General features: G+C 43.8%; 9 protein-coding genes across 9 annotated transcripts; 2 read left to right on the forward strand and 7 right to left on the reverse strand.

Moving 5' to 3' along the window:
- Positions 1-221: 221 nt before the first annotated feature.
- I203_100819 (uncharacterized protein) lies at positions 222-860 on the reverse strand (the record flags this gene model as incomplete). The annotated part of the gene is made up of 1 exon (XM_019149907.1): positions 222-860. The coding sequence occupies one exon, from the start codon at positions 858-860 to the stop codon at positions 222-224; it is 639 nt and encodes a 212-aa protein (XP_019000603.1).
- Positions 861-1,339: 479 nt separating this feature from the next.
- On the reverse strand, positions 1,340-3,108 carry I203_100820 (phosphatidylserine decarboxylase; the record flags this gene model as incomplete). Its single annotated transcript, XM_019149906.1, has 5 exons — positions 1,340-1,463; positions 1,583-2,334; positions 2,512-2,742; positions 2,820-2,990; positions 3,058-3,108. 5 exons carry the CDS (start codon positions 3,106-3,108, stop codon positions 1,340-1,342), a joined length of 1,329 nt encoding a protein of 442 aa, XP_019000602.1.
- Positions 3,109-3,499: 391 nt separating this feature from the next.
- On the reverse strand, positions 3,500-7,012 carry I203_100821 (uncharacterized protein; the record flags this gene model as incomplete). Its single annotated transcript, XM_065516740.1, has 12 exons — positions 3,500-3,625; positions 3,711-3,779; positions 3,861-4,456; positions 4,556-4,727; positions 4,801-4,874; positions 4,933-5,128; positions 5,263-5,336; positions 5,410-5,567; positions 5,648-5,938; positions 6,135-6,403; positions 6,517-6,563; positions 6,640-7,012. The coding sequence occupies 12 exons, from the start codon at positions 7,010-7,012 to the stop codon at positions 3,500-3,502; spliced, it is 2,445 nt and encodes an 814-aa protein (XP_065373558.1).
- Positions 7,013-7,393: 381 nt separating this feature from the next.
- Positions 7,394-8,824, reverse strand: I203_100822 (mitochondrial 37S ribosomal protein bS1m; the record flags this gene model as incomplete). Its single annotated transcript, XM_019151725.1, has 1 exon — positions 7,394-8,824. One exon carries the CDS (start codon positions 8,822-8,824, stop codon positions 7,394-7,396), a length of 1,431 nt encoding a protein of 476 aa, XP_018998964.1.
- A 1,317-nt stretch (positions 8,825-10,141) lies between these two features.
- Positions 10,142-14,105, reverse strand: I203_100823 (uncharacterized protein; the record flags this gene model as incomplete). Its single annotated transcript, XM_019151726.1, has 3 exons — positions 10,142-11,620; positions 11,701-12,939; positions 13,746-14,105. 3 exons carry the CDS (start codon positions 14,103-14,105, stop codon positions 10,142-10,144), a joined length of 3,078 nt encoding a protein of 1,025 aa, XP_018998965.1.
- Positions 14,106-15,683: 1,578 nt separating this feature from the next.
- On the reverse strand, positions 15,684-18,161 carry I203_100824 (uncharacterized protein; the record flags this gene model as incomplete). The annotated part of the gene is made up of 7 exons (XM_019151727.2): positions 15,684-16,740; positions 16,858-17,539; positions 17,595-17,727; positions 17,841-17,867; positions 17,935-17,977; positions 18,048-18,077; positions 18,154-18,161. The coding sequence occupies 7 exons, from the start codon at positions 18,159-18,161 to the stop codon at positions 15,684-15,686; spliced, it is 1,980 nt and encodes a 659-aa protein (XP_018998966.2).
- Positions 18,162-20,108: 1,947 nt separating this feature from the next.
- On the forward strand, positions 20,109-21,846 carry I203_100825 (UDP-glucose 4-epimerase GalE; the record flags this gene model as incomplete). Its single annotated transcript, XM_019151728.2, has 7 exons — positions 20,109-20,153; positions 20,229-20,386; positions 20,516-20,717; positions 20,828-21,048; positions 21,124-21,264; positions 21,341-21,583; positions 21,681-21,846. 7 exons carry the CDS (start codon positions 20,109-20,111, stop codon positions 21,844-21,846), a joined length of 1,176 nt encoding a protein of 391 aa, XP_018998967.2.
- A 734-nt stretch (positions 21,847-22,580) lies between these two features.
- Positions 22,581-23,252, forward strand: I203_100826 (uncharacterized protein; the record flags this gene model as incomplete). The annotated part of the gene is made up of 1 exon (XM_019151729.1): positions 22,581-23,252. The coding sequence occupies one exon, from the start codon at positions 22,581-22,583 to the stop codon at positions 23,250-23,252; it is 672 nt and encodes a 223-aa protein (XP_018998968.1).
- A 353-nt stretch (positions 23,253-23,605) lies between these two features.
- Positions 23,606-25,509, reverse strand: I203_100827 (uncharacterized protein; the record flags this gene model as incomplete). The annotated part of the gene is made up of 6 exons (XM_019151730.1): positions 23,606-24,210; positions 24,273-24,377; positions 24,448-24,685; positions 24,770-25,017; positions 25,100-25,225; positions 25,293-25,509. 6 exons carry the CDS (start codon positions 25,507-25,509, stop codon positions 23,606-23,608), a joined length of 1,539 nt encoding a protein of 512 aa, XP_018998969.1.
- Positions 25,510-25,954: the final 445 nt, after the last annotated feature.

Raw genomic sequence — 25,954 nt, forward strand, 5'->3', positions numbered from 1 at the left:
ACTGTGATGACCTATCCCTTGGCATGTACAGCCACTGTTCACTCAAACCATTCTACTGATTCAATTTACTCACAAATCAAAATTGACGATGTAAGAGAAAATCAACACCAAGTCACCTACAGTAAAAGAAAAACGGAATACCACCGCTCTGTATGTACAATACAAATCGTGACATCAAACCGCTAATTAAACTAAATCCTAACTCGAACGCCCGAATGAGACTAAGAGTTAAAACTCTTAGTACCATTCAAGATCTTTCTGACATGCTCTAGCCTTTCCTCATTCCTCCTGTTGTAATCATGTCTACCAGTATCTTTATAATCGCATTCTTCGGTATATATGCTCACGTCATTCTTGCCACGTATCTCGGAAGTCATCATTCTTAAATGAGTAATTTCGGCTTGATCAGCAAGATATTTTTGAAAGCTCTCATCATCATCTTCTTCTTTTTGGTCTTGCTCCTGCTCTTGATCAGAATGAACTCCGAATATGGTATCTTTTGAAGAAGCAAACGAATCTTGAGATGGGGATCCCTTGCCACGGTCAATAATGATATGACCATCTGATGAGCGTATCGGTGCAGCACAATTGTCATTGGCGGTGGAGACATAATCATCCGAAACAGGTTGGGGTGTCGCAAAATTTCTCGAGTGTACTGAGCCGGATTCATTGGTATCGGAAAGTCCCATGCTGCTTGAACTAGAAGCTGATTCTCTAGATTTGGATTTCAATCCAAACAGACCCCTTCGGGATGATTTTCCAGTATCACCAGATTTATCAGTGACGGTCGAAACTCTCTTCTTTCTTTTGGATAGAAATGAAGCTGAGGAAGTGGAATAGTAAGTGTCAGTTTGAGACATGATTGGGAATGTGCGGCTTGTGCTCTGGGGTTACTCTATAGAGGAATTGGTCGGGATGAATAACCAGTATATGAAGTTTCAACAGCGCAATTCTAACGATACAGTAATCGTAAAGTACACTTGCAACAATCATACTACGGTGTAAAGGTCGAAGTCGGACATCATAGTCCGTTTTTTCTTTCCCTTGTACAGAATGGTCAAGAGACAAGAAAGGATGTCTTGCGAGCTGCATCATAGGACTGACCCATAAGAAGCTGTCTGGTGGTTTGAGGCCGTCTCTGTATCTAGTGGACGTACAAGTACGACAATCCTTTCACAGCGCCATCTAAGGTGAAGCCTGAGAGTACGGGACGAACAAGAGGACATTTCACTATTCTAAGTAGAAGACCCAACCGTGAAGCACAATGAAGCATACACATGTCCATTTCGTACACATGTCCATCATTTCTTTCCTACATACAGTATATCTTGTGACCAATCTATTCCACCACACACAACTTGCTTCTTACCGGTACATTATGATCTGACTCTTCTGGGAAATCCGATAGTTTCACTCCTTTCCTAAACAGAAGACAGTGAGTCGATCCACCGAAATGAAACATTCTGTAAGTTTGGCAAAACACAGGGATAATTCAGGTCAGCACAACTGCTTGCTACCCATGAAATACTGAATATGAGATGGAAGGATGTGAATAAAATGTAATGAAGGCCCTATGACTCACCCAAGTTCCTCTCCTTTCTCTACATGTTGACCCTCCTTAACCGTCGTATCACAAGTAGAAACCTCTGTCATTCCAATACCCACAAACGCCATCAATCCGATCTTCGGATTATCCGATTCTATAAAAATGATCGCTCGCGTTGCCGTGCAGGACAGATACTCTTGACTCGTAGTTTCACCAGTCATATCAGCTTTTTGATTTTGTGTGAAATCCACGAATAACGGTTCACTATAATAGGTTCCATCCACTTGAACAATCTTCTTTATCGTTCCGGAAACGGGTGAATGCCATCGATGATAACTCAATGCACTTAGAAAAGCTTGATAGATCGTTCCTCCCACAAATTCCTCCGAGTAATCTTTATCAAAGTTGAGTATGTCTATCACAGAATATGGTTGACCTTTAACCCAAAATTTATCTCTTGCTTTGACGTCCCTAGCCACCTTGTACATTTTCGATTCGCACGAATTTACCAAGACATTTTGATCGTCTGGAGAAGCTACTGGACGATTTTCCCAATGGAATTGACGTGTAAAGAAGTTATCCCATGAGGTATATCCGTAATGTTCAGCTTTAGGATCGCATTGGAATAACTCATGAAACTTCAAGTTGGTCCCACCAGCTTTGTTGGCCACTTCTTCTAAGCTTGGTAAGCCAGTTGGACCGAACCAGTCTGTTTTGCCTTGGCCTAGTACCTCGGCAGACTCGGGAGACGTGAGGTATGAGCCCCATACGTCGAGGATTTTCTTGAGCTGTGTGGGTGGTTCAAGGTGTGTAGATCATGATAATGATATATTGCAGAGAGCGTAAAGGGATGACAGACGAAATGAGATGCCCCAAGGGTGTAAGTAGGATCACGGGAAGAGTATGTTCAGATGAGTAAGTTAAGAACACCCCCGAGTTTTCAAAGAGGAATAGAACCAACATACCTGTTCATTAACCAAAGGATCTTGAAAAACACAAAACCCAGCTGAAGTACCCATTGGCCAATCCAACAATGCCTGCACAGGTACACCTACTAATCCGACTTTATGTCCTGGATCGGTCCATCGTGGAGCATGTGATATAACGTGGTTCATAAGTTTAAGGAGATGGTCGAAATCTCTCACTTGGGAATCTTGACCAGTGGGATCTTTAAGGTATTCTTTATTGTTTGGGACCTGTTACATTACAACTCATATTAATTCGACTCTTCTCCATGATTTAGTTGAGGTAGATGAATGGATCTTTTGCTTACCTGCTCAAACATCAATTGAAATAACATAGATAATCTAGTACTCCCTTCTACTATCTCTTTGAATTCTTTCAACGAAGGATCCAAAGGTTTAGGATTCTGTTCGACATATTCTACAGTATCATTCAAGAACTTATGATGATGTCTCTTATCTTGTGATTTCCATGCACCGACCTAGACACACATATACATACGTCCAGAGTCAGCTTCAGTCGTAAGCAAGTGTGAAGGACACACTCACACTGTGAATACGGTGTTCATCCGGTACACTCTTGTCTATAGCGTCTGGCATCGTGATTATGCGTATCTAGTTTCTTCTTTGATGTCTGTGAATGTCGGATAGAAGGAAGATGACTGTCAGGGATGGGTGCTATGTATCATGGGTATATTTATGCTGGTTCTTGGTGAAGCGATATCGCATCGATGTATATTTATAGATTGAATGAATCCAAAATAAACGGTGAATTGATGATCACGATGATGTCATACGGGACGCCCTGCTTAATTAATTTAGGCGAGATCATCAGTATATCAACCGAACTTGGATTGCATCAATGTAGCAAGAAAGCAGGAAAGCAAGACAACATATGCATATGCTGTATCCAGTCATGTCATGTGTATTGTATAGACATATCATACGAGGTATGCAAGCAGCTTTGACTGAATGAGCAGATTTTCATCGATTATAGCTGTCCCTTGCCAACCGGAACGGCCACTCTTTTCGCCGATTTAGCAAATATGGGCAACTCAGTCAACCAATGCTGTTCAAACGATGATACGTTCCTAGCGTAGAACGACGAGGTGACAGTCTGCAAATTTAGGTTAACAGTCAGCTGTCACTCACTTACTGTCTGACACAATCAACAAGGTCTATCTCAGTGTACTGTCACTCACCAATTCATCATACAAGATCGCAGGAACCTTCTTACTCATAAACACACTCGAGGGATGTATTTTGACAGTCTGGAAATACCAGCCATCTCAGTTAATCAGCTCCCCGCTACTACCATTCAAGCAGGTCATGAGATCAGATATAACACTCACCAAACTTCCAGCAGTCTGCTTATAACTTCCATCTGCCTGTATCACCGCTGAGTTCATGAACAAACCCATTAACAAGCTCCGCACTATCGGCGAACTATCATCTCCATTCGTAGATGAGGTGGACACCTTCCAATCTTGTCCATACCTTGTCGATAGTTCTCTAAGTTGATCTCTTATTTTGATCGCTTGATTGAGAGTCTTGTGATTAACGTAATTATCTTTGCACCATCCCACTATACCAACGCCTCCTTTGTCATTTTTCAGTCCGGAACCAGAAGAAGAATGTTTAATCTCCAAGAAGTCCCTAAAAACCTTCAACGCCGTCATATGATCTCCATCCCTATGAACGAACTTTGCTCTCGCATTAGACGCTTCTTCCCTCTCGTTCGGTCTATCCACAAATACCGTCCCGCCCGCATTGATAATCGATAGAATATCGATAATCTCGTTGGGACATCCATTCTCAAATGACGCGATGAGGATTCTAGCATGTGGTGGATCTAAAGGGTACTTCAGCATCTCTCTACCTAGGTCCGTGATTTCCGTAGGTCCAGAGAGTGCACCGAGACCTGCTAATTCTTGAAATGCAGCAGCGACTAAGTAATCGAAAGAAATAAGTACGAACGTCAGCGACAATCCCTCTATACGACGATGTAAAGTATTTGTACACGAAAAAAGACATAGGAATCACTCACTGTTATCCCTTCCGGGATTATCAATATATTCGAATTCAAAAGGATTTTGACCCATCGCTATCAATTGCAAAACTGCTGACGAGAGATTACACCGTTGGATCTCAGGTGCATCGTGTTCGGGCATCTTTTCGAAGAGTTCCTTGGAGAAGAGTCGATAACAATGACCATCGCGCTACCCATAGAGAACACAATCAGCATATACCTAGCGCAAGTAGGAGACATTGGAGATCAAAAGCAATTCTCACCTCTCGTCCAGCTCGACCAGTTCTCTGCCACGCGGCAGCCTGACTGATTTCTTTCCTTTTAAGCTGTTCAATAGCTACATATCCAATCAGTACGAAATCTTTCTACAGTGCTTAACCAAATGTATCACTCACATCCAGATTTCCTGAAAATATATTCCTTCTCCTTCTTGTATCCTGTATCAACGACAAACGAAACACCAGGGATAGTCATAGAGGTTTCAGCTATATTCGTAGCGACTATCACTCGTCTTGTATTTTTCGGCGGTGTCAAGAATATCTTTGCTTGAGCCGTCGGTGGGAGCGCAGCGTAGAGAGGAAGAACTTGTATCTGTATGTTAACAAGCAGAATATAAGTCAATGATCTTCTGTACACAGCTCAATAATTTTTTGAATTTTTGAAGCTCTATTCGTTTTGTGTGCGTGTGGGAGAGAAACGTCCGTTCAAGTAATTTCATCACTAACCTGTTTATGTCCCTCTGGCAGTTGTTTACCAGCTCTTCTCAGCAGTTCAACACAATTCTCAATCTCGTCGGAACCTACAAAGTAAGCCAAATCAAATCAGTCAGATACGCAGGCAAAATCTCTATTCGAGAATGATGTTCAACTTACCAGGCATGAACACCAACACGTCCCCTTCATGATTCGGATTACAGTGTATGTTCATGACCTGTCTAGCGGCAGCTTCTATAAAATCATCTACGGGATTCGTAGTGTGCTGAGTGAGAACATCATACATCCTTCCTTTCACTAGCAAGGCATCTCGTCCACTAGTCCCCAAACACCTTAAGTCAGCTACTGGTGCTTCAGGTAAGGTAATTCTCGAAATGGAGAGAATGCTAAAACTTACGTTTGGAAGAATCTCTGGAATTTACCTGGATCCAACGTAGCACTCATAATAACCAATTTCAATTCTCTGATTTCCCCTGTTGCTACTCCTGCCTTTCCTTTCGCATCTTGCTTGGCAACGAGATTTTTACGTATTCTTTGGACTTTCTTCAATGCACCGCATAAGAAATCTGTATTGAGGGTACGTTCGTGTGCCTCGTCAATAATGATTATATCGTATTTCAGTAATAAGTTGAGGTTCTGTTGATTGTGGTTTGACGATGAGGTTGACGGATCAGGATTGGCGAGCTCCCTGTGACGAAGAAGACGATAGAAAATCAGACGATAAGTCACAATTTTTGGATTGATCGATGAAGGAACCCGATGTCTTTCCACTCAATCTGGTATTTGTCCATGCCCATGAGTACTTCCCACCCCTTATCTTCAGTCAATACCAGCCAATCCCATACAGGCATGAAACAGTTCCTCAATGTATTGCCCGCACTCACCTCATCAGAACTCCTTCCGTACAATACCTGACCCCTGTCTCTCTACTGACCATCTCTTCGAACCTCACGCTATAACCCACTTCTTCACCTACCATACAACCCATCTCAGCTGCCACTCGATTCGCAAGGGCTATAGCAGGCAGTCGTCGAGGTTGAGTGATCACTATCTTTGGTCCTCTCTTAGTTGGATAGTGTGATTTAGACAGTGGGTGAGATCGGAGTAGTTGAGGTAATTGGGTGGATTTTCCACAACCTGTCTCTCCCAGAATCTATAATATCACATACATCAAATCAGCCTCATGGGTAAACATGCATTTCAGTTATAGCGCATTGAGTTAGGTCATTCAGTCAGAGAAGCGGGCGATGGGTGAAATCAACTCACGATGGTAGTATCATTGTTCAAAATCTCTTCCAAAATCTCTTTCCGACCTATTCACCAAAAAAGCGATACAAAATGTCTAAACTCTCTTGCATGAGGAGACAGACAGGGTATCTGAAGACTTACCCTGGTAGAAAGGTAATTGCTTCCTCTTCTCAAATAATCTTTCCGCTTCTTTTCTTCTACTTTCGGCTGTTGATGTTGACCCTCCTTCCGCTGCTAACTTTTTGGGCGAAGAGGTGTTATGACCATTCGTGATATTATCGAATTTCCTCTTTTTGGTCTTATCACCATTGATCCTCAGCTTTGACCGTACTATCGTATCTTCTTCTTCATCTTCATCATCTTCGTCGGAAGAGTTATCGAGAAAGTTGGATACTTTGCTCGTCGACGCGGTAACAGGTACAGCTGACAGTGATCTCGATTTGTCCTTCGATGGTGAAAAGGATGAAGATGAACTTGGTTGTGCGGTAGTGGGGGTGAGTGTTGGTGAAACCATTTTTGCTGAGACAACGAGATAATGTCAAAATCAAGCTGATTTTACAGGCTTTCAGTGCCAAGATTGATCCTAGTCGAGTACACCCAGCACAGTGATTGAAGAATATATCAGCGAGCCGGTTGTAATGTTGTGTTGTTGATTTTCAGAAATTTGGGATTGTGCGATGTGTGCGGTCGTTCTGTTCCGACGGAAAAAAACAAAACAGCTCATCATCCATTCTTCAGTCAACATCATTACCCACTGATGGAGTCTCAATGCTCTATGCTATGGCAATCCAAGAGGGTTTGCAGCGATACATGGGCAGTGAACAGAGTGGTTAGTAATCAGGAGAGTGATGCAACGTTATAATGCATATAGTGTTATAGATGAAATCATCCTATTCTACTGACCATCCTCTGTCTCCTTGACTTCAGCATCCACCTTATGTTTGTTCAACAACCTATGTAACCTGCTCATCGTCTCTTTCGTCGCCTCTCTCTCTCTTTTCTTCAACTTATCTAAAGCTTCACCTTTTTGTCTATCTCTTCTAGGTCCACCAAGGTTCAATTCATCTTGCCAGCTATCCGTCGTCAATTTATTCAATTTACTTTCATTTCCTACCCATTCTCTCGATCCTGGTTGACCTACTCCTGCTTCAGCGCCTTCCACCTCCGATTCAATATCTGTAATAGACAGATCGATATCGAATCTGAAGGTATCAAGAGGTGATGGTTGGTTTGCCGTAGATTGTCTCCATCTTCCTGTCAACTTCGTTCCATTATTCGTATATTTACTATCCTTCAAAGCCAATACGCTAGGAGGATTGGATCCCATCTCAGCTCTGCCAATCCTGAATTTACCTACACCCGCCGATGTGTCAGATCGTGTATAATCCGTCTGATCAATCGAATTATTCATATACGCATTACCGCCAACGTTCGAATCCGTGAATCGATTATTGTTTGTAATCGTCTTACCAGTTAGACCTCCCAAACTGACGATCCAAGGTAAATTATTTCCCCCTCCTCCCATCAAAGGTCTGAATGCGTTTTGGGTATTATCATATCTCGATACTTTATTTAACACCCTTCCTTTCTTACTTGACGTTTCTAAATATTCATTCGACGAAGTAGGTTTGGCAGAATAGACCAATCCATTGGTTCGGTGGGGTTTCGAGTTCAACTTGTTCGATCGTACATCCCTCAGTTCAGAGGTCGTAAGCGCAGCTTGATAATTTAACGTAGAGTTTGAAGGAGTTTTACCGGTATAGGAAAGGTGGATCAAAGTATTATCTTCAGGAAGTACTAAAGTTTCTTTGATAGATGTAGAAATATCATTCAATTTCTGATCCAAGAACTGTTTTCTACCTTTTCTGATCTTCTCTAAATAAAGCTCGAATTCTTTCTCACTCATCGATTCGACATCTTTCATCCACAATTGATCTTCCGCACTTTCCGAAGAAGGTATTTGTTCAGTGAGGTAATCGTCCGATTGGGCATTTCGACTGAAAGCTGCCGTTTGAGCTTTGGTGAGGAATGGTAGGGATTGAACTTCATCTTCGTTCTGCCATCTGACCGTACCATCACCCCAAGCCTGGACGAACCTAGCTTCCCTCTCGCCAGATCGCCAATCGCAATTTACCCCTGGTCCAGCATCGAGCGAGTTGAACTTGATATATCGTGGGCCTTTCTTGATAGGTACAGGGAATTTGAGTCCCCAATCGGAATGCTGCGACTTGGAAGATGGAGTGGAGGTGTATATCCGGGTGATGAGGGGGTCGTAAGTGGAGATGTGGGCTCGTTTGAGCATCTGAGGGAAGGGAGACGATGACATAGCGGGAGTGGGGAGGGAAAGCGGTGAAGACGAGGGGGGACAGAGGGTAGCAACGGGTTATTTGAATAAGCTTTGCGTGACTTGAGGATGTTGAGTGGGAGGAGATAGATGTACGGCTGTTGTTGTTGTTGTCTGTTGTATAGGATCGTCGTCGCTTCTTGATTTTCAGCTCATCAATGCATAGAGAGATGTTCCGACTTGAACTCTGACATTTACTCTGACATTTCCTTCAAAGCACCACGAGTGGGATAAAATGGAATAAAATCGTCCCTGGAAATATTCCCCTTTGTTACCAAATTCTCCCTCTGCGCGTTCCTCTCCCTCACTTACTCGAGTGATTGATTTCGTTAATTCATCTTTCTCTTCTCTTCTTTTTCTTCTTTCTTCTCTTCAATCACTATACTACCGGATTAACCCCCGGTACGTATCCAAGCATCCCCAATTCCCCATCGATGCGAAGAGCTCCAACCTAGGTTTCTAGGTTGTGATTTAGCTAAAACGATCGTCTTGGGGCCAGACAGGATGTTTTGATTAATCTGTCAAAAGAAGCTAACTGATTAAAACAACTTTGAGGATCGAGTCATTTCTATGATTCAAAGTCACCTATGGATAGCTACATTATATATCTCTCTCGCTTATATGCATTTCTATCATGACTCTTGACTCATCACTTGTCATTGATTATTTGGTGGACGACATGATGACTCAAGATTAAGTAAGGACAGTGGTCAACGGGTATCGAATAGTCAGCACGGAACAGTTTAGTGTGATGGATATATGATCGTAACATGTCTTACAACATTTCGTCCTAATTTTGCATTTTTTGCATACTAGTGTGACGTTCATATCCATATCCATATCAATATTCATGGTCATCATTCAGTCATACATAAGATATAAGAAAATCCAACTTGAGATTCAGCAACACAACTAGCTACTGTACTGTAGGTAAGTTAAAACTTCGACCAAATACAAATCAACTTCATTCAATTCCGTTTCTGTTTCCATTCCTTGGGTTTTCTGGTTTATCCATCTAATCCCCTTCCTATTGGCACTTGTGTGAACTCCGTAACAGAGATATAGTGAAACATCTTCCGCAAAACATCCTCTGGACTAAATATCATCCACGCTGATCTAATCTGATCTTTTTACTCAGATGAAAATACAGGACGCCGAAAAAAGAAACAGTTAAAAGTAGAGCTGACCTAAATTGGACAGGAGGAGAGAAAATAAGGTAAAGATAAAAGTAGTATGAGATACCGTCTAATCCGATGAAAAGGTAAAACATCATGAACGTATTGATTTTGATTCAATCATCTAATGAAACAATTTCTTCTTTGGTTTCTCCTCTGATACAACCTTGATATGACTATGTCCCGCCGGTTTACCCTGTAAGTGATGCTGGTGACTACAGCATTCGATGTTCTTCACCCATTCATCACCGTCATCAAGCTCATCATTGGACAAACCGGTAATTTCTTTAGGAGGGGGTAAGACAGATCCAGAACATTCAGGTGATCCACACGAACACATCATATCGTCCTTACCTCTTCCAACGAGCAAATCCGAAAGGGTACATCGGATAGCGGGTTCAACAGCCAGCATCCTCATGATGGCCGATCGGGATTCGCGAGGTAATAATCTGAATATACTTTCCGCTCCTCCCGATTGGAATGTCCTGGTCGATGATATACTAGCGGCTCTTTCCCTCTTGGCTTGCTGTTCCGCCCTAACACTATTGTTGTTGTGGTTGTCAGTAGCTGTTGACATACCCTGACCAGCCGCTCCGAAGGGATTTCGATGAGGTTCGTTGACACCTGGTGTAGTAGGTGGTGAAGCAGGTGAGGAAACAGCTCGATTCCTACCTCCTTTGAACCCTTCTTTGTCGGGAACAGATAGTTTATCCATGCCCATAGCAGGCGAGGAAGGTACCGGATGAGTGCCCTGTCGTTTAGGTTGGGCGTTGGTAGGTAGAGCACTGGAAGTAGCGTATCTTGACGCAGGAACGGAGACGACCGAATCGCTTCGTCGAGGGAAGTTCAGGTCAGATCGATCCTTCTTCTCTTCATCTCCGTCTTTGAGGTTTAGCTGTTGTATTCCACCGCCCACACCTCCTTCGTCAGACGACGATGACGTAGCCGTAGCGCGCGACTCGGCTCTACCAGGCTTTTGAGGTGAGTCGCGAGAAGTTTTCGTCTCCACCGCCGTACTAGCGTTAGATACCATCGATGTCGATCGGAAGGGTAGCGTACTCGATCCGTCATTGAGCAAACCATGAGTACCTCCTACTTTGTTGCTCAGACCTTCATGGCCATTCGCAACTGATGGTGCAGGTGTGGGAACAGGCGGTTTCGTACATAATTCAGGATGGGTGTTGACATACAGTCGATAGGACATGTCGGTCTTGTAATCTGGGATCTTCCAAGGGAAACGTCGAAGGATCATACACATGAAGATGATAGCCACAGACCACACGTCGGTAAGTCGAGGATCGTATGAATCCTTATTCAGAACTTCAGGTGCGAGGTATGGGTCCGAACCGACCACGCCCGATGCTGGAATCTGATGTTTACCCGGATAATGGAATACGGTGGCGGTACCGAAATCGATTAATTTGACGATGTTGTCATGAGTCATCACACAGTTGTCCAATTTGAGATCTCGATGAGCAAGACCCATGGAATGCAGGTAGTTGACACCGTCAATGATTTGTCGGAAGACACAGTAAATTTCAGGTCGCGACATCTTGCCTGACATGACAACGGAGAACAAATCGTAAGGAGCGTATTCCATTACCTATATATGAATTAGTCCACAGACCGTCGTCAGTAAGCAATTGATTCCATTGATAACAAGCAAAGCTCAAATTCACTCACCTCGTAGAAATGACCATGATCATTGACGATATCCACCGTCTCAATCACATTAACATGTCTAAGTGTCACACCGACACAAAATTCCGCGGTAACCTTTCTCTGATATTCCTTTTCCGTCTCACCTTGTCTTCTAGGTCTAAATTCCTTGACAGCATAAGTGGAACCACCATTCTTGGAATTGGCTTTGATCAATCTTACAGTACCGCCCGCTCCTGATCCCAGGACTTTACCCCATTTACCGTATTTCTTCGAGAGGTGAGCGTGCGTCGCCTCGTGCAATGAGGGGTGGGTAAGAGCGACAACAGGGTGAGGTACACCGGGATACTCAGATGCATTCTTGGGAGTAGAAATATCAGGAGTATCAGGTGGTGATATACCTCTTGAAGGGGGTAAGGAAGCACCACCGGTTGGGGCATGTTCAGCTTCTGTCATTTGAAATGATGCTGTATTAACTCTACTTGGCGCAGCACTAGTCGCTCGAGATTCCGTAGGTGTTTTGCCTTCTTTCTTGGATTTCTTCTCTTTATGTTTATCATTATGATGACCGAAGAAGCTCGCCAATGACGAATGCGACTTCTCACCCTCGTTATCCCTATGATGATGTCTCATGAATCCCATCAAATGGGAAGTATGCGCACCATGCTTATCGTGGTTGTTATCGTGCCGAGTCGTCGCAGGAGTGCTTTGACCAGTGGTAGTTCCACTAGGAGCAGCGCCAGGCGCAGCAAGACCGTTGAAGCCACTTCCTCGACGTTGCATAGCAGGTGTAGCGACTCCTCCATGGGTAGGCGATCCAGGGACGGACGGTCCGGGAGTTTCGTTCATGTGAGAATGGATAGCTTGAGCGGCTATCGATCCGTTCTCACCAGAAGGGAGATGCTTGGATTTGTGATCATGATGTCCGATATGATGGTTTAGGAATCGACGTAGATCATGTAATGGTCCAGCATGATGCTTAGGGTGTCGTGTGGCATTGGGTGAAACATGAGGACTTGAGGGAGCAGTCTTTGACACTTGAGGTGCTCTATGACCATCAGCGGTGAGGTGGGCATCCTGCTGTCCAGCTGGTAAGGATGGTGCGGGGGAAGGTGCGTTGGGAGTAGCAGGAGTGAAAGATAGGTTGGAAGGTATAGTTGGACGTCGATGAGCGGCATGCCATTGTTCTACGTCAGTTTTGTCGACGGGGGGAGATGAAGATCGACTTCGAAGTGCGAGAGCTGGTTGAGATACGTTAGGAGCCTAAATAGGTGAGAGCACAGGGTGAAAGAGTCAGCAGACAATCCCAATCGTCCTTTATTAAGCACCACTGCGACAAGAAGCGTACCAGACGGAGAGTTGAATAATCAGAAAAATGAGATTGAACACGGGATTTAGAAATAGATTGAGAAGACCGATTGCGAACAGTGAAAGAATACCACTTGGGTGGGGGAGGACGTCGAACAGGTCGAGGGCTTTGTGGACGGAAATCCGATCGCATAATTCCGAGGTGGAAAAGGAAGAGCAGAAGGAATAAAGTGGAGACAAAAAAAAACGAGGAAGAGGTGGGATGTGAGTATATACGTAGTCAATTGAGCCTATGCACTAAGATGTGCGCTGTGCCAAGTGACGATAGACCGGTGTCGAAAGATGAAATGAAGCTATAATGGTGCCAGAATATTAAGGAGGATGAAGGGGGAGTTACTGGGGGAAGGTCCTTGCCAACGACGCTAAAGCAATAGCAACAGTAATACAAAGGTAGGAGGTGCTTCTCATGGCATCCGATCCGGGTGAGTCGAAAGAACCGGGATCTCACTGAGATACTACTGGATCGAAGAATGGAAGCGCAAGCAAGGGGTGTAGCAGAGTGGGGATGATAGCAAAGAAACAAAAAAAAAAAAAAAAGAAATGGGATATACACATCTCAGGCTTCTAGACGGATAGATGGAAATGATAAGATATGTTTTATGATTGATATTGAAATTGGGACGGATTAAATCAACCACCACCAAAAGCCGATCAAAGTAATCTTGGCAGTCTATATAAAAATCATTGACTGTATAACTCACTCTAGGTTCTTCTACCTCATGCCAAATCCCACCTCTACTCGGCACCTTTCTTAACGAGGTACTATCGAGTTCTTTGTATTTCTCATATTGCGGTTCCGCACCGAGAGGTACATCTTGAGGTTCATCATGAAACTCTTCGTTGCCCACACTCGGTCTTCTACTTAACGGTTGACTGGGCGGTTCACTGAGGTTGTTGGGTGTAGAATCTCCTGTGATAGGTGTGAGATGTTCGGGTGAGGGCAAGCCGTCTCGGGCGGTGAACAGTTCCTGGCCTGAGGCAGTGACTAAAGATAGTCGCCGTCCATTCCCCTCTCCGAACGAGATGGACGATAGAGGTACGGCTGGGCTGGATGATAACATTACGATGATACTACTTTATATAGTCTAGGAAGGGGGTAAAGGATTGTACACAAGTCGAGAGAGGTTTGGTGATGGATGACGTTGGTCTGGTTGGTTCTCCTATATCAAGGCTATATCCGCATTGGGCTGGATTGAATTGGATGACGTGAATGGAATGTTGGAATTTGTAAGCTTTGTCGATATCGATGTCGGTGTCGATGACAGGTGCTTATGAAGATGCGATGGGGATGTATGAACAGGTGGGAGATATGAATAGGATGCTGAATAAGGATAACGATGCGAATTTAACGTTAACGGAATAGATCCAAAAATAGGTAATAGGATGGGACCGTGTGGTGATTGGGGGGAAGAAAGGTCCTTTAGGATTTGATGATCTTTCAGTTCTCTTGCTATATCGCTGATGAGATGGACAGGTGAATTATCTTTCTTTGCGATGCTTGGCTTTTGACACGTTTCCTGGACTATACTTGTACAATTACCATCCAACAAGCTAGAAGTGGTGTCTTGGCTAGGAGTATTCGGTCCGAGTCGGTGGGCTATGCGGAGGGGATTCTCACTCTTTTTTCCTTCCTACTCTACTGATACACACCAGAAAGCAGTTCAGTTGATGGGATGAATACTACGAATGATGGGAACAGGTGTGTGTATGATGGATTGATGGAATCGGTCAGCGAAATCAGCCAAGCATAGGAATATGGGATGACCGAAAAGCAAGGACTCAAGCCATACGAATGCGAGTACGGCTAAGGATCCCACCCAGGCATATGCATACAGCTCAAGCACTCGGTGACGATGACCTTTTTTTTTCTTTTCTATTTTCCCCTTGACCAATCAACCAACCGTCATCACAGTGGAAATCTGACGTGGGTCCAAGAGAAAGAGAAAGAGAAACTCAGGGTGACCGAAGGGGAAGGGCATACAGGGTAATACACGGAGATATTCAACTATCTATCTGTAACTGTATGTACTGCATGACAGCCTGCCGAGTGGAGACACGGCCGTTTACTTCATCGGTCTTACCCATTCCTCTCCTCTCCCTCGCTCGTCTCGCTTAAAATGACTTTTCGATCCAGGTTACCCCACATGTTTCCCCCAAAGCTATCAATGCATGTCGTACATCAAGGCCATAACCCCAGACGGATATAAAGGTGTAGTTGATAGGATAGCAATTTAGGATGTATGTATGTATGAACGTATGTATGTATGTATGCGATTCTATCTTACATAGCCACCTGAATCAGCAAGATGGAAGAGAAAACGACTGACGACGTGGGTTGGAAGATCTGCAAGGATGTCGTCTTGTCTAAGATGTGACGTCAGGCCGAGGAGCCGATCAAACGGTCCGGTGTACATGATATAAAACACATTGAATGTGGCAAAGCGGCATGGCAACCCATCATGAAATCCATGATTATATATTGGATATCTGATACGTACAGTACAAATACAACATCTTTTAGACCAGCACTGACACAATATCCTTCTATATCCGAGTTTATTCAAAGCATAAACAGAAACATACAAATCAATCGAACAAAATACCACTAAATCGAAAGGAAATGTCCCGGTCCATTCCATTTACCTAGTCTGCCTCTGCCTCTCCCTCTCCCTTTCTTCTTCCCAGTTCACCTCATCATACCTGGGCGGTAACTCCATCACATCGACATTTTCATCGGGGTTCACTCTCACTCTACCTGCATCTCTATGTATTCTAAATTCCATCTCACGTTCTTCCGTCTGTTGTCTTGGTGGTCGGGGTTGTCTCCTCCGACCAACTCCAGAAGGAGCGCTTGCAACTGACTGTGCCCCATTCCTGATTTCACTTGGACCACCTGGTCCTGTTCCTGGGCCATCGGCAGAATCCAAATAAGCTATTGTATCTCTTTTCAAATCCATCGTATCTTCTTCATCCTCATGTCCACGTTCATGCTCATGTAGTTGCAGAGGTCCACGACCATTTCGTGAGATAGACGTAAGGTATGTGCCGGTACCTACACCACTAGATGTCGATCCTTGGGTCGACTGATAAGTCCCGTTGCCAACAGGCATATTATCATTCCTCGACTGATCAAATCCAACTAAGGGTAACAAAGCATCCTGAGAAGGATTTCGAGTCATATCATTCGCTGATCCTCCTCGGATGGGCGAAACAGGTGACGAACGAGTATCGGTCATGGTCGAATTCGAATTGGGTAAGAAAGGAATTTTAAAATTTCGATCGTCAAATGGATTCAGGGGTGATATAAGTGTATGTGTGGCGGAATGATCGCCATTCTCACCAGTACTGGTTGGTCGTCCATCGGGAAGTACCAAAGGTGATAATCTAGGAGGATTGCCAGATCCAAGTCCAGATCCATCATTCCTAGAAGCAATTAGATCCAAAGGAGTCTCACTTCCAGATCCTGAACCTAATGTCATGAATTGATCAGGATCATTCTGGTTTTGATTTTTATTCTTCTTGTTCCCAGATATGAAAGCCGTAGCGTTCAGACGACGTCGATTTCGTGCTCGACGACACATGAATATCACACCGACGATGATCAGCGTACCAATCACGGATAAGACGCTAGCTACGACTGTTCGAGTGACGGAACTGGAGGAAGAAGGTGGTGGATCATTATCTTGTCCTGATGTACTGCAAAATCAAACATTCGATAAGCATAAGATCAGCAAGTGTGTTTTTACCCTAGCCAAAAGAGCAGGATTGTACCGAACAAGGTAGGGAAAAAACAAAGGAAACCCATCAATTCACCTGGTCGGATCAGAATTCGAAGCAGTAACACTCGGTGCCCCTCCTCCATTTTGTTCCGAACCTACACATCCTGTGCTTCCCTGTCCAACGGTGAACATACTACTTGAACCTCCACTTGCCCATTCCTCTTGACTTCCTATACCAGCTACCAAGATGAACTTTGTTCCCTTCGCAAGGTCTACCGTCCAGTTGAGATGGGTCACACCCTGAGAAGTGTAGGTGGTAGGATTGTCGGAAAGGGAAGATTCAGGGAGATAGGTGGCATATTTAGATTTTTTATTATATGTTATGGGGATGGAGAATGAGTTGCCTAAAGGAATGACACCGAACATTGTAGGTGGATGAGTAGTGTTTCCACCATGTTCTGATGAACTTGCATCTCTCTCATCAAATACCTCAATCTCCAAGTTCGAGTTGAGGCCGCGGGCGGGAAGTAAAGAGGGATGTGTATGTCTAGGTAAAATTGATTGAACGGATGATGTTGAGGTGGTTGAATTGTCAGAAACCCAATCCGACGTGACGTTTGATTCTAAAGATGTGGGCCAGGTGAGACTGATATTGGAGCATTGCGGAGGGTATGATCCAGAGTTGGATGTGAGGTTGAATGAGAACGTGTATAAATTGAGGATCGCGTCGTCAGATAAGAAGCAGGAAGAGTTTTGGTTCGATGACGGCTGAACAGCTACGATTCTCACTATGAACTGTGTTTCCTACTTCACGGCGATGAATAAACTCACTTAGAACGTCCGTCGTAGCTGCGTACTGAATCCCTGAAGCACCCCAAACGGTCAACATGTACTGTATACCTTCGGGCTGCCGTATCGGCAGATCATAGGAGTTTTGTCCATCAGGTATCGATTCAATCCATACCTACAGATAGCAACAGTCATATCAGCTTTGTTCGTATTTGATTGATGATTGGTAGGAAGGCCTTCAATGACTCTGATTTGTACGTAAAATGCCAAGAGGTAAGTTAGACTTACATTGTATCCATGCTGCTTGAATTCCGTCTACTCCACAACCAAGTCAGGCCGTTAGCGGGTCAATACCACAGAACGATGGGAAATGACAACTCACGGGCGTAAGTAAGAGATGATATGGACCGGAGTCACCACTCCATCTGTTTGTCATTTTGTTCAGATTAGCCGATTCTTATCTGACAGTACACAGTAGGTGCTATGCGAACGTACTTTACAGTCGAAGTTCCGCATTGAGTGGCTCTATCATACCAGTCCGCCTGTCAGCTACAGCGAGAAATATTCACACTGTACAATTTGATGATGAGTTTCAACTCACGTAGTCATATTGACACTAAGATACCCCGCTCTCACATCTCGCAGCAAGAGCAGAAACAGACCGATCCATATCCGATGTATGAACATCATCTTCGTCTTCATCTTATCTTCCTCCGGATATCGCGTCCAGCCTTGGACGGACGTTGTATTCCCTTTCTATTCGCCTTCAACTATATAGTGTGCTGACAATGTCGATAATACTGTTATGTATGTGAGATGTCGAATGAGATGTGATGCTCAACAGGTTTTTGTATTCCTTTGGATGATCGTTCCTGATGTAATTCGCGTCCTTTGCTGATACCTATGTACTTTTCTCTCTGTTATTCACCAGCTATACTAGATTAATCCTGATATCTCTATGATATGTATGTATATGTGTATGGATAAAGATAAATTGCAAGAGAACATTAACCTGAGTGAGTTCAATCATGAGTGGTTGAGATTAAGCTTTCCCGGATTGCAGGATCGTGAGCCGTACTCGTACAGTAAGTACCTAACAAGGAAAAAATCCCAAACGAAACGTGGTCGCCTTCGCGTGTGAGTTATATATGTGGCACTTCAGTGTCAGAGACATAGGTACACACTTGTCACAAGAGACACAGCGATTCATGGGTGGGATCGACAGCATGTACAGGCCGAGGAGAAGCGACAGGATCAGCCGGTGTCACATCTTGCATATTTGTTCTAGATACGGTCATAGCACACTGAGTATGTTCTGAAGGTTTACGTCCATTCTCGCGACGATTATCAAGGTAGGATCCTGAGATATACCTGGGACTGATCAGTTCACGATGTTCAGGAGGAAGACCTGAAGTCTATGTCTAATACTTGACACCCACAGCTTTACACCCTGTTTCGTGATATATGGATCATGAAACAATGATCAACCCCTCTAATCTCTTTGGCTGCGATTGAAGCTACTGCAACGACAAAGGTCCATCACATGTATACCTTACGTAAGCTTTGATACCAAATGCGCAGTCGTTGTGTATTTTTTGTGGCTTTCCCCAATCGATACTAAAAAAACAGTTACCCGCGTTGGTCAAGGATAGCACCTATATGTTACAGCACATGCACATGCATAAAATTGACTTCTCATTCTGCAATAATCTTTTTCCTCAGGCTCATCGCACTTCTCTTCGCAAAGCAGTGACAAGCTATGTACGGTGCAGAAATTCAGAAACGAATCAGCATAGCTTGATTGATATATGCTGCGAAATTCTTTTTTTTCCTTCGGATCTAATGAATTATGACGCGTTTCACTTTGCAAAAATTCTTATTCGACCCTTTTTTAAAACCCTCTTTTTTTGTTTCCCCCTCCCCCATGTACGGTGCTGGTTATTCCGGAGCAACGCATGAGACCATTCAACAACAACTAGTCGAGACGAGACGAAACCACACGCCTTACCATACCAAACCAACGAACGACCTTACGCTAACATCTCGCATCAAAGGGTATTGCCGGCATATTTTCATAAAAACAAAGATCTTCCTTCTCCCTGTAGAGAAAAAAAATAAATACCACACATCAGATAACTTGATCCTTTTTCTCTTAAGATCGACCATTCTACTACCGTCAAGATTGCAATATCAACCAAAACTATAGTGTTCAACCAGCGATTCAGTACGAAAGGACTACTTTGAAAGGAATCGGTTTGAATTTGCCCGCCTCTCAAATCGACAAAATCAAAACCAAAACAACAACAACAGCAAAGAGAAGGAAAAAAAAGTTGGAATCGTTCAAGCTCGGATCTTTACGCGTTGCGCACAGACCCATCATCAACGTTATCATTTTCACTCTATACACCCATACTTTGATCCATCTCAACTCTCACTCAGACATACTGCAACAGATAGAGTATACCCCTCAGTAGCATCATCATCAGCAACATCATCACCTCATCCACCATCATACCAGTGTTACGACCACAACATATTCAACATTGACAATCCAGAATGACCCAACAGCCATACATTAACGGAAACAGCCATAAACTAAAGGTAAGTCGCCTCTCACCTCTATCATACCTCGTTAAGGTGATAAGATACATGCTGATGTACCAATCGATGCTACAGAAGGTAGTAGTAACAGGTGGATTAGGATACATCGGTTCTCATGTCGTCGTATCCTTATTGTTGACAGGTCAATATCAACCCATCGTAATTGACAACTGTCTCAACTCTTATCCTGAAGCTTTGAATCGATGTGCTGAGATCGCACGAGATGAAATGGGGTAAGTCGTCTTATCATTAAAATCAATCAGATTTACAGGATCTGCAGAAATGATCCGCGATGGAAGGAGAGAATGTTCCATCAGGTCGGTTTTTGAGAACCAAGCTAATGTATTAAACTCTGTATATAGATCCGATGCTCCTCAACCCATTTATCACAATGTCGACTTGCGTAATGCCGAAGCAGTAGAAGATGCATTCGCTCAGTATGATAACAAGGGTGGTATCTGGGCTGTGATTCACTTGGCAGCTTTGAAAGCTGTTGGCGAATCTGGTGAAATCCCTCTTAGTTACTATAAGACGAATGTAGCGGGTTCCATATCTCTTTTCGAGGTGAGTAAGAGTCTGTCTTTTCACTTCCTTACCGTTCTCGTCTCTCAACACGATCAAGTCAAACTCTCTATATGGAGAATTCTCTCTAACAATCATTGGACCAAACTCAGTCAATGGAAAGACACGGCGTAAACAATCTAGTCTTCTCATCCTCAGCTACCGTATATGGTACACCCGAGATCGTCCCCATACCCGAGACCTCACCTCTACTATCTGCCTCATGTTACGGTCGAACGAAAGCCATGGTAGAAGAAATCATCCAAGATCTATGTAGGGCGCAGAAAAAGGACGGTCAGAGTAGTCTGAGAGCTGTCAGTGTGAGGTATTTCAAGTGAGTCAACGTTTCTCCCCCAAAGAAATGCGTACCTTCAGTAAATATGGCTGACAAGCGGTCTCCCTCATGTAGCCCTGCCGGTGCTCACCCATCTGGTAAACTAGGAGAAGAACCTCGCGGAAAGCCAGGAAACTTGTTACCGCTCTTAGCGCAAATGGCCATTGGAAGGGAGAAGAGTCAATTGAAGATATTCGGTACTGATTTCCCTACACCGTGAGTTCAAGGAATCTCTCACAGCCTTCCGTTTACTCGTATTGACCTTTTGTTTTTTTTTTTTTTGGTATGTCAGTGATGGAACTTGTGTTCGAGATTACCTACACATCATGGACCTGGCTCACGGTCATGTATTAGCTCTTGATGCCCTGGCTGTACCTACCAATCAGAAAAACATCTTCTCCAATTGCGATGCGGAAAATGGTCCTTTCAGAGCGTTCAACCTTGGTAAAGGTAAAGGAATGAGTGTGTTGAATATGATCGAAGCCATGAGGAAAGCGACGGGTTATGCTTACCAGTATGAGATTGTTGATAGAAGGTGAGTTTTGTTCTTCCCAATAACCTCTTTCCATATCAAGATTTTTGCCTTTGGAAAGAGGGAAGTCGACTAACTTGCTTTTTTGGCTGTGTTACAGACGAGGTGACGTACCAGACTTGACCGCCGATCCAACATTGGCAGAGAAAGAATTGGGATTCGTAGCTAAAAAGGATTTAGAGGAGATGTGTAGAGATCTATGGAACTTCCAGACTAAAAACCCACATGGGTTCGAAACCCCTCAAAAACAGACTGGAACGATTTGATCCACTCGTGAGATATGGAAAGCTGCGGTGGGGCTCATATGTGAATGGACACTTGTTTTCTCTTCATTCTATTTGATATTTATATACCCTCGACAATTCAAACGATTCACCTCATAACATAACTTTCACAGATATAGATAAAATCAGTCATATACAATTGTATATTACCCCAATACAAGTACAAATTTGAAAAAACACCTTTCTCTGTTTCTCTTTTCCTTTCGTTTCTTATCAGGCATTTTGAATTCTGTTTCCTACTTCTCTCTTTGACGACGGATAGACGGGTTTTGTTCTCAGTTTCATATTCTTGTTCGAAACGCTTTATTATAATCGCTTGTTCTTTTCTTCCATTAAATTTTGGTCTTAGTTCTTTTATGTCTCATTTCTTACATATTTCAGATATCCACGTACTTTTGTCACGGTGATTTTGGCTTTCCACGCAAATAATGCAACGCATAGATTTAGGATCTTATCATGATATGGCCTTCTCACTTTGAGAACTCGGGAATCCGTCACAAAGTTGCTTCCTTCCATCTTACCGTCCTCTGACTCAAGAATGATGGGAATCGAGAGGTCTTCGAACCAATACTCCATCAAAGTGATCATCTGCGATAAATATCTACCACCAGATCCGGCTTTTAGTAGCATAAGCATCGTATACTTCATCGACACACTGGTCGTTTGTATGATCGTGGGTTATTGCTCTATAGTACTATCTCATGGACTTCGCAAATATGGATCAAATACCGTCTTCAAATTCCTCCAGCTCTCAAGGATACAATGAAAACAGTGCTCATCCACTGATCTCCAGAACCTATCGATCAAGAAGACTGAACAAACTCAGAAGCTCGAGTGCAGATTTGGTCTCTACGGGATCAGAAGGGTATTCTACGTTACTTGAGCATCGGCAGAACCCTCGTAAGATGCGATACGCTCCCAACGCAACATATACAAGTATGATGAGCACAGAGCAAGAACAACCTGACCAGCCTGACCAACTTGATGGGGTTGGTGACACATCTCAAAACGCCAGCGAAGGCAATGTACAGGCACAGGCCGAGGATGGGGATGAGATTCATGCCATGATGGGACATTCAACTTCGAACGAATCTCTCTCTGGGTGGAGTATGAGGACTAGATATCATGGAGATGCAGCTGGTGTCGAATCTGACAGTGCTAACATCATCGATGACACAGGTACAGCTTCGTCACAACACCAATCGATTACTGATCGTGATCGTGATGGACAGCGATGGAAACTCCCTAAAGATCTCAACGAAGAGTTGGAAATATGGGCTATGAGGAGAACGGGCAAAGATATTCGACAAGTTTATGGTCTTGATGCTTGTCCGGAGGATTGTATCTGCAAAAATGGGAAGGCGTTCGATGTAGTTCGTGGATTGTGATTGGAAATGCAATTCCCAGTAGTAATTTCCAATGGTGTAAGCTTGGACTATGAGTTGGCACGATCTGGTTAAAATTATAGGTGCATAATGTGTATCATCGATAAAGGTAAACTAACAACCCCTTCCAGGTAAATGATACTACTACGGCACCCATTGAACTACCAACATAGGATATTTTATCGTATTATAATATCGGATTCCTTGCCGACTGAGCCGCTCATATCTAAAGACACTACTACAATTCGTTCCTGCGACATAGGATACCTCTACAAGGGTTTCCTTGACAGCCCAAAAGCGCACGGTTCATCCTCCAAATTCCTTACATTTCATATCTCATCAAATGATGAAATATCTCAATACACATACCTAAACGCGGTGTTCTCCCTGTCAGTCTTATCAGACAGACCCTCCAAAGCACCCTCAGTCTCCATCCTTCTATCGACCTTACCGAACTTCTTATCCCTTCGTCTGTTATCGAAGATCATATAAATTCGAATGGTCACAGCGAGCAGAGCCTGTACGCAGAAGAAGACCAATATGATAGCTAGAGCTTTGGAGTAATTGCTCGATCCGGAGGGGAAGATGAATGGACCGACAATATTAGCAGCCGAAAACATGACCAGTACGGAACCATAGATGAAAGATCGTTTGGTGTGACCGGCAAAGTTGACTCCGATATGAGCTTGGAAGAATGGCCATGTGACGGCGTAAGAGTTGATCAACCAATATGCCACGGCCCGGCCCCACTTGGGATGATTACCGTGAGTGGTAGCGTATACTGCTGCTATACCGGCAATAGCTGGGATAAGAGGTAAGACCATACCCAATGTACGCAATCCACCGTATTTTCGAGCGGCGATACCCCATGCGAGCAAGGATCCAGCAGATACGATGGAAGACGGTAGACCAGCAAGGAGAGTGTTGAATTGGTTGAACCCGAATGAGGAAATAACGAGGGCTAGAGATATGTAAGATGTAAGTCGATTGAACGGGAAGTCATAAAGGAGTTGTCACACTCACTGTTGAAACTGGATAGACCGTTTGGTACCATTGCGAAGAATACGTACAAGAGACTGAGGTAGTACATGGGATCTTTGATCGCGTCCACAACTTGGTGTAGTTGGACTCAAGAGGCGAAGTGAACAGGATGTTAGTGGTGGATATCACAGCAAAGACTTTCTACAAGGAAACTCACGTGCAGAGCCCTTGGTACCAGCCATATTCTCTGCTACTCTCTCAAGAGCGATGACCTTCTCTTCTTCAGTCAAGAATCGAGCTTTGATAGGTGTATCAGGTAAGAAGAACCATCCTGCACCCAAGGCGATGGACAACAGTCCTAGAACGAGGTAGATCCATGCCCATTGTTTCAGGCCATCGTTTTTAATGTGTCCTAGACCGTAAGCAACAAGGGTAAAGATGAGGTAGAATGTTCCCTACAATCAGATTGAAGTACGAGCCATGGCGTCAGTTTGCCGTCTTCCTCTATGAGTGAGCCGTGAAGGAGTGATCTCACCTACCTGCATAGCACCCCAGATCAAAGTCCTAACAGCGTTCTCTTTTCTGGTGTAAAATAAAGCTGTGTAACTGACCAACGAGGGGACCAAGGGAGCTTCAAAGAAACCCAATAGGAATCGGATAGCCATCATATCACTAAAGTTTCGACATCCCATCGTACCCAACATCAAAACTCCCCATAAGATACAGGTCACACTGATGACTTTGGCGAGAGGCAGTCGGGCAGTACAATAAAAAGCGGGGATTTGACCTGAAAACTCGCAATGTCAGTTGAGTCCATCCATGCAAAGCCCGAGAAGTAAACGACATGTAACGACTCAGGGCAGACTTACCGGCTAGATAACCAAAGTAGAACATCGATGACACCCAAGAATATTGATTACCTACCAGGCCGAGATCCTTTTTCAAGTCAAATAGGACTGCCCAGGCCAAAGCAGCTTTATCAATGTAATTGACACCTAATACACAGAACAGGCATCATCAGTCTTCATTCAAGTCAAGTTGGGATGAGGTTCGTTTACTCACCGACAAGGAAACACATCATGGCCAAAAGGTAAATATCAAACTTGGTAGCTATTCTTCTGCTTTTCGCTTCCCATATAGCTTGTTCTTCGGGCGTTCGATCACCTTGAATATCCACATTCTTCGCATAGATCTCATACCCATCATCTACTTTGCCTTCTGCAGCGAAAGTATTGACGGGTTGATTGGTAATTTGCTCTTTATCGTCTTTGTATTCCATTTTTGCAATCACTCTCGAATCCAATTTAGTGACGATTATGATTCACTAAAAGAAGAGTAAGCAGGTGTATCCATCCGAAGCTAGACCTTTTTATGCCCTTTTTACTTGGGTTCATTCTGCATCGATCACTTTGTTTCGGGTTAAAAAATCTCTTATCTCTTGTGACAGACATTTTCGATCGATATTTGGAAATCCCGATTTCACCCTCGGTTTTTTGCAACACTGGGAGCCGACTGACTAACTCCTGCCTGAATACCTGCCTACTATGCCGCTCCATCCCGCGCTACCAGACAGACGATAAGAGTACAAGTACTGCTATACGAGTACCGTAAAGAGGAGCAACAACCTTATCTTTCGAGTCCTATGACCCGCAAGTAATCGCGTGCTACCCCATTGCCAGCTCGTCCGGAAAAAAGCCGAGGGTCTAAAAATAATTAATTCCAGA

This window comes from Kwoniella mangroviensis (assembly GCF_000507465.2).
Source record: "Kwoniella mangroviensis CBS 8507 chromosome 1 map unlocalized Ctg01, whole genome shotgun sequence".
Lineage (NCBI taxonomy): Eukaryota > Fungi > Basidiomycota > Tremellomycetes > Tremellales > Cryptococcaceae > Kwoniella > Kwoniella mangrovensis.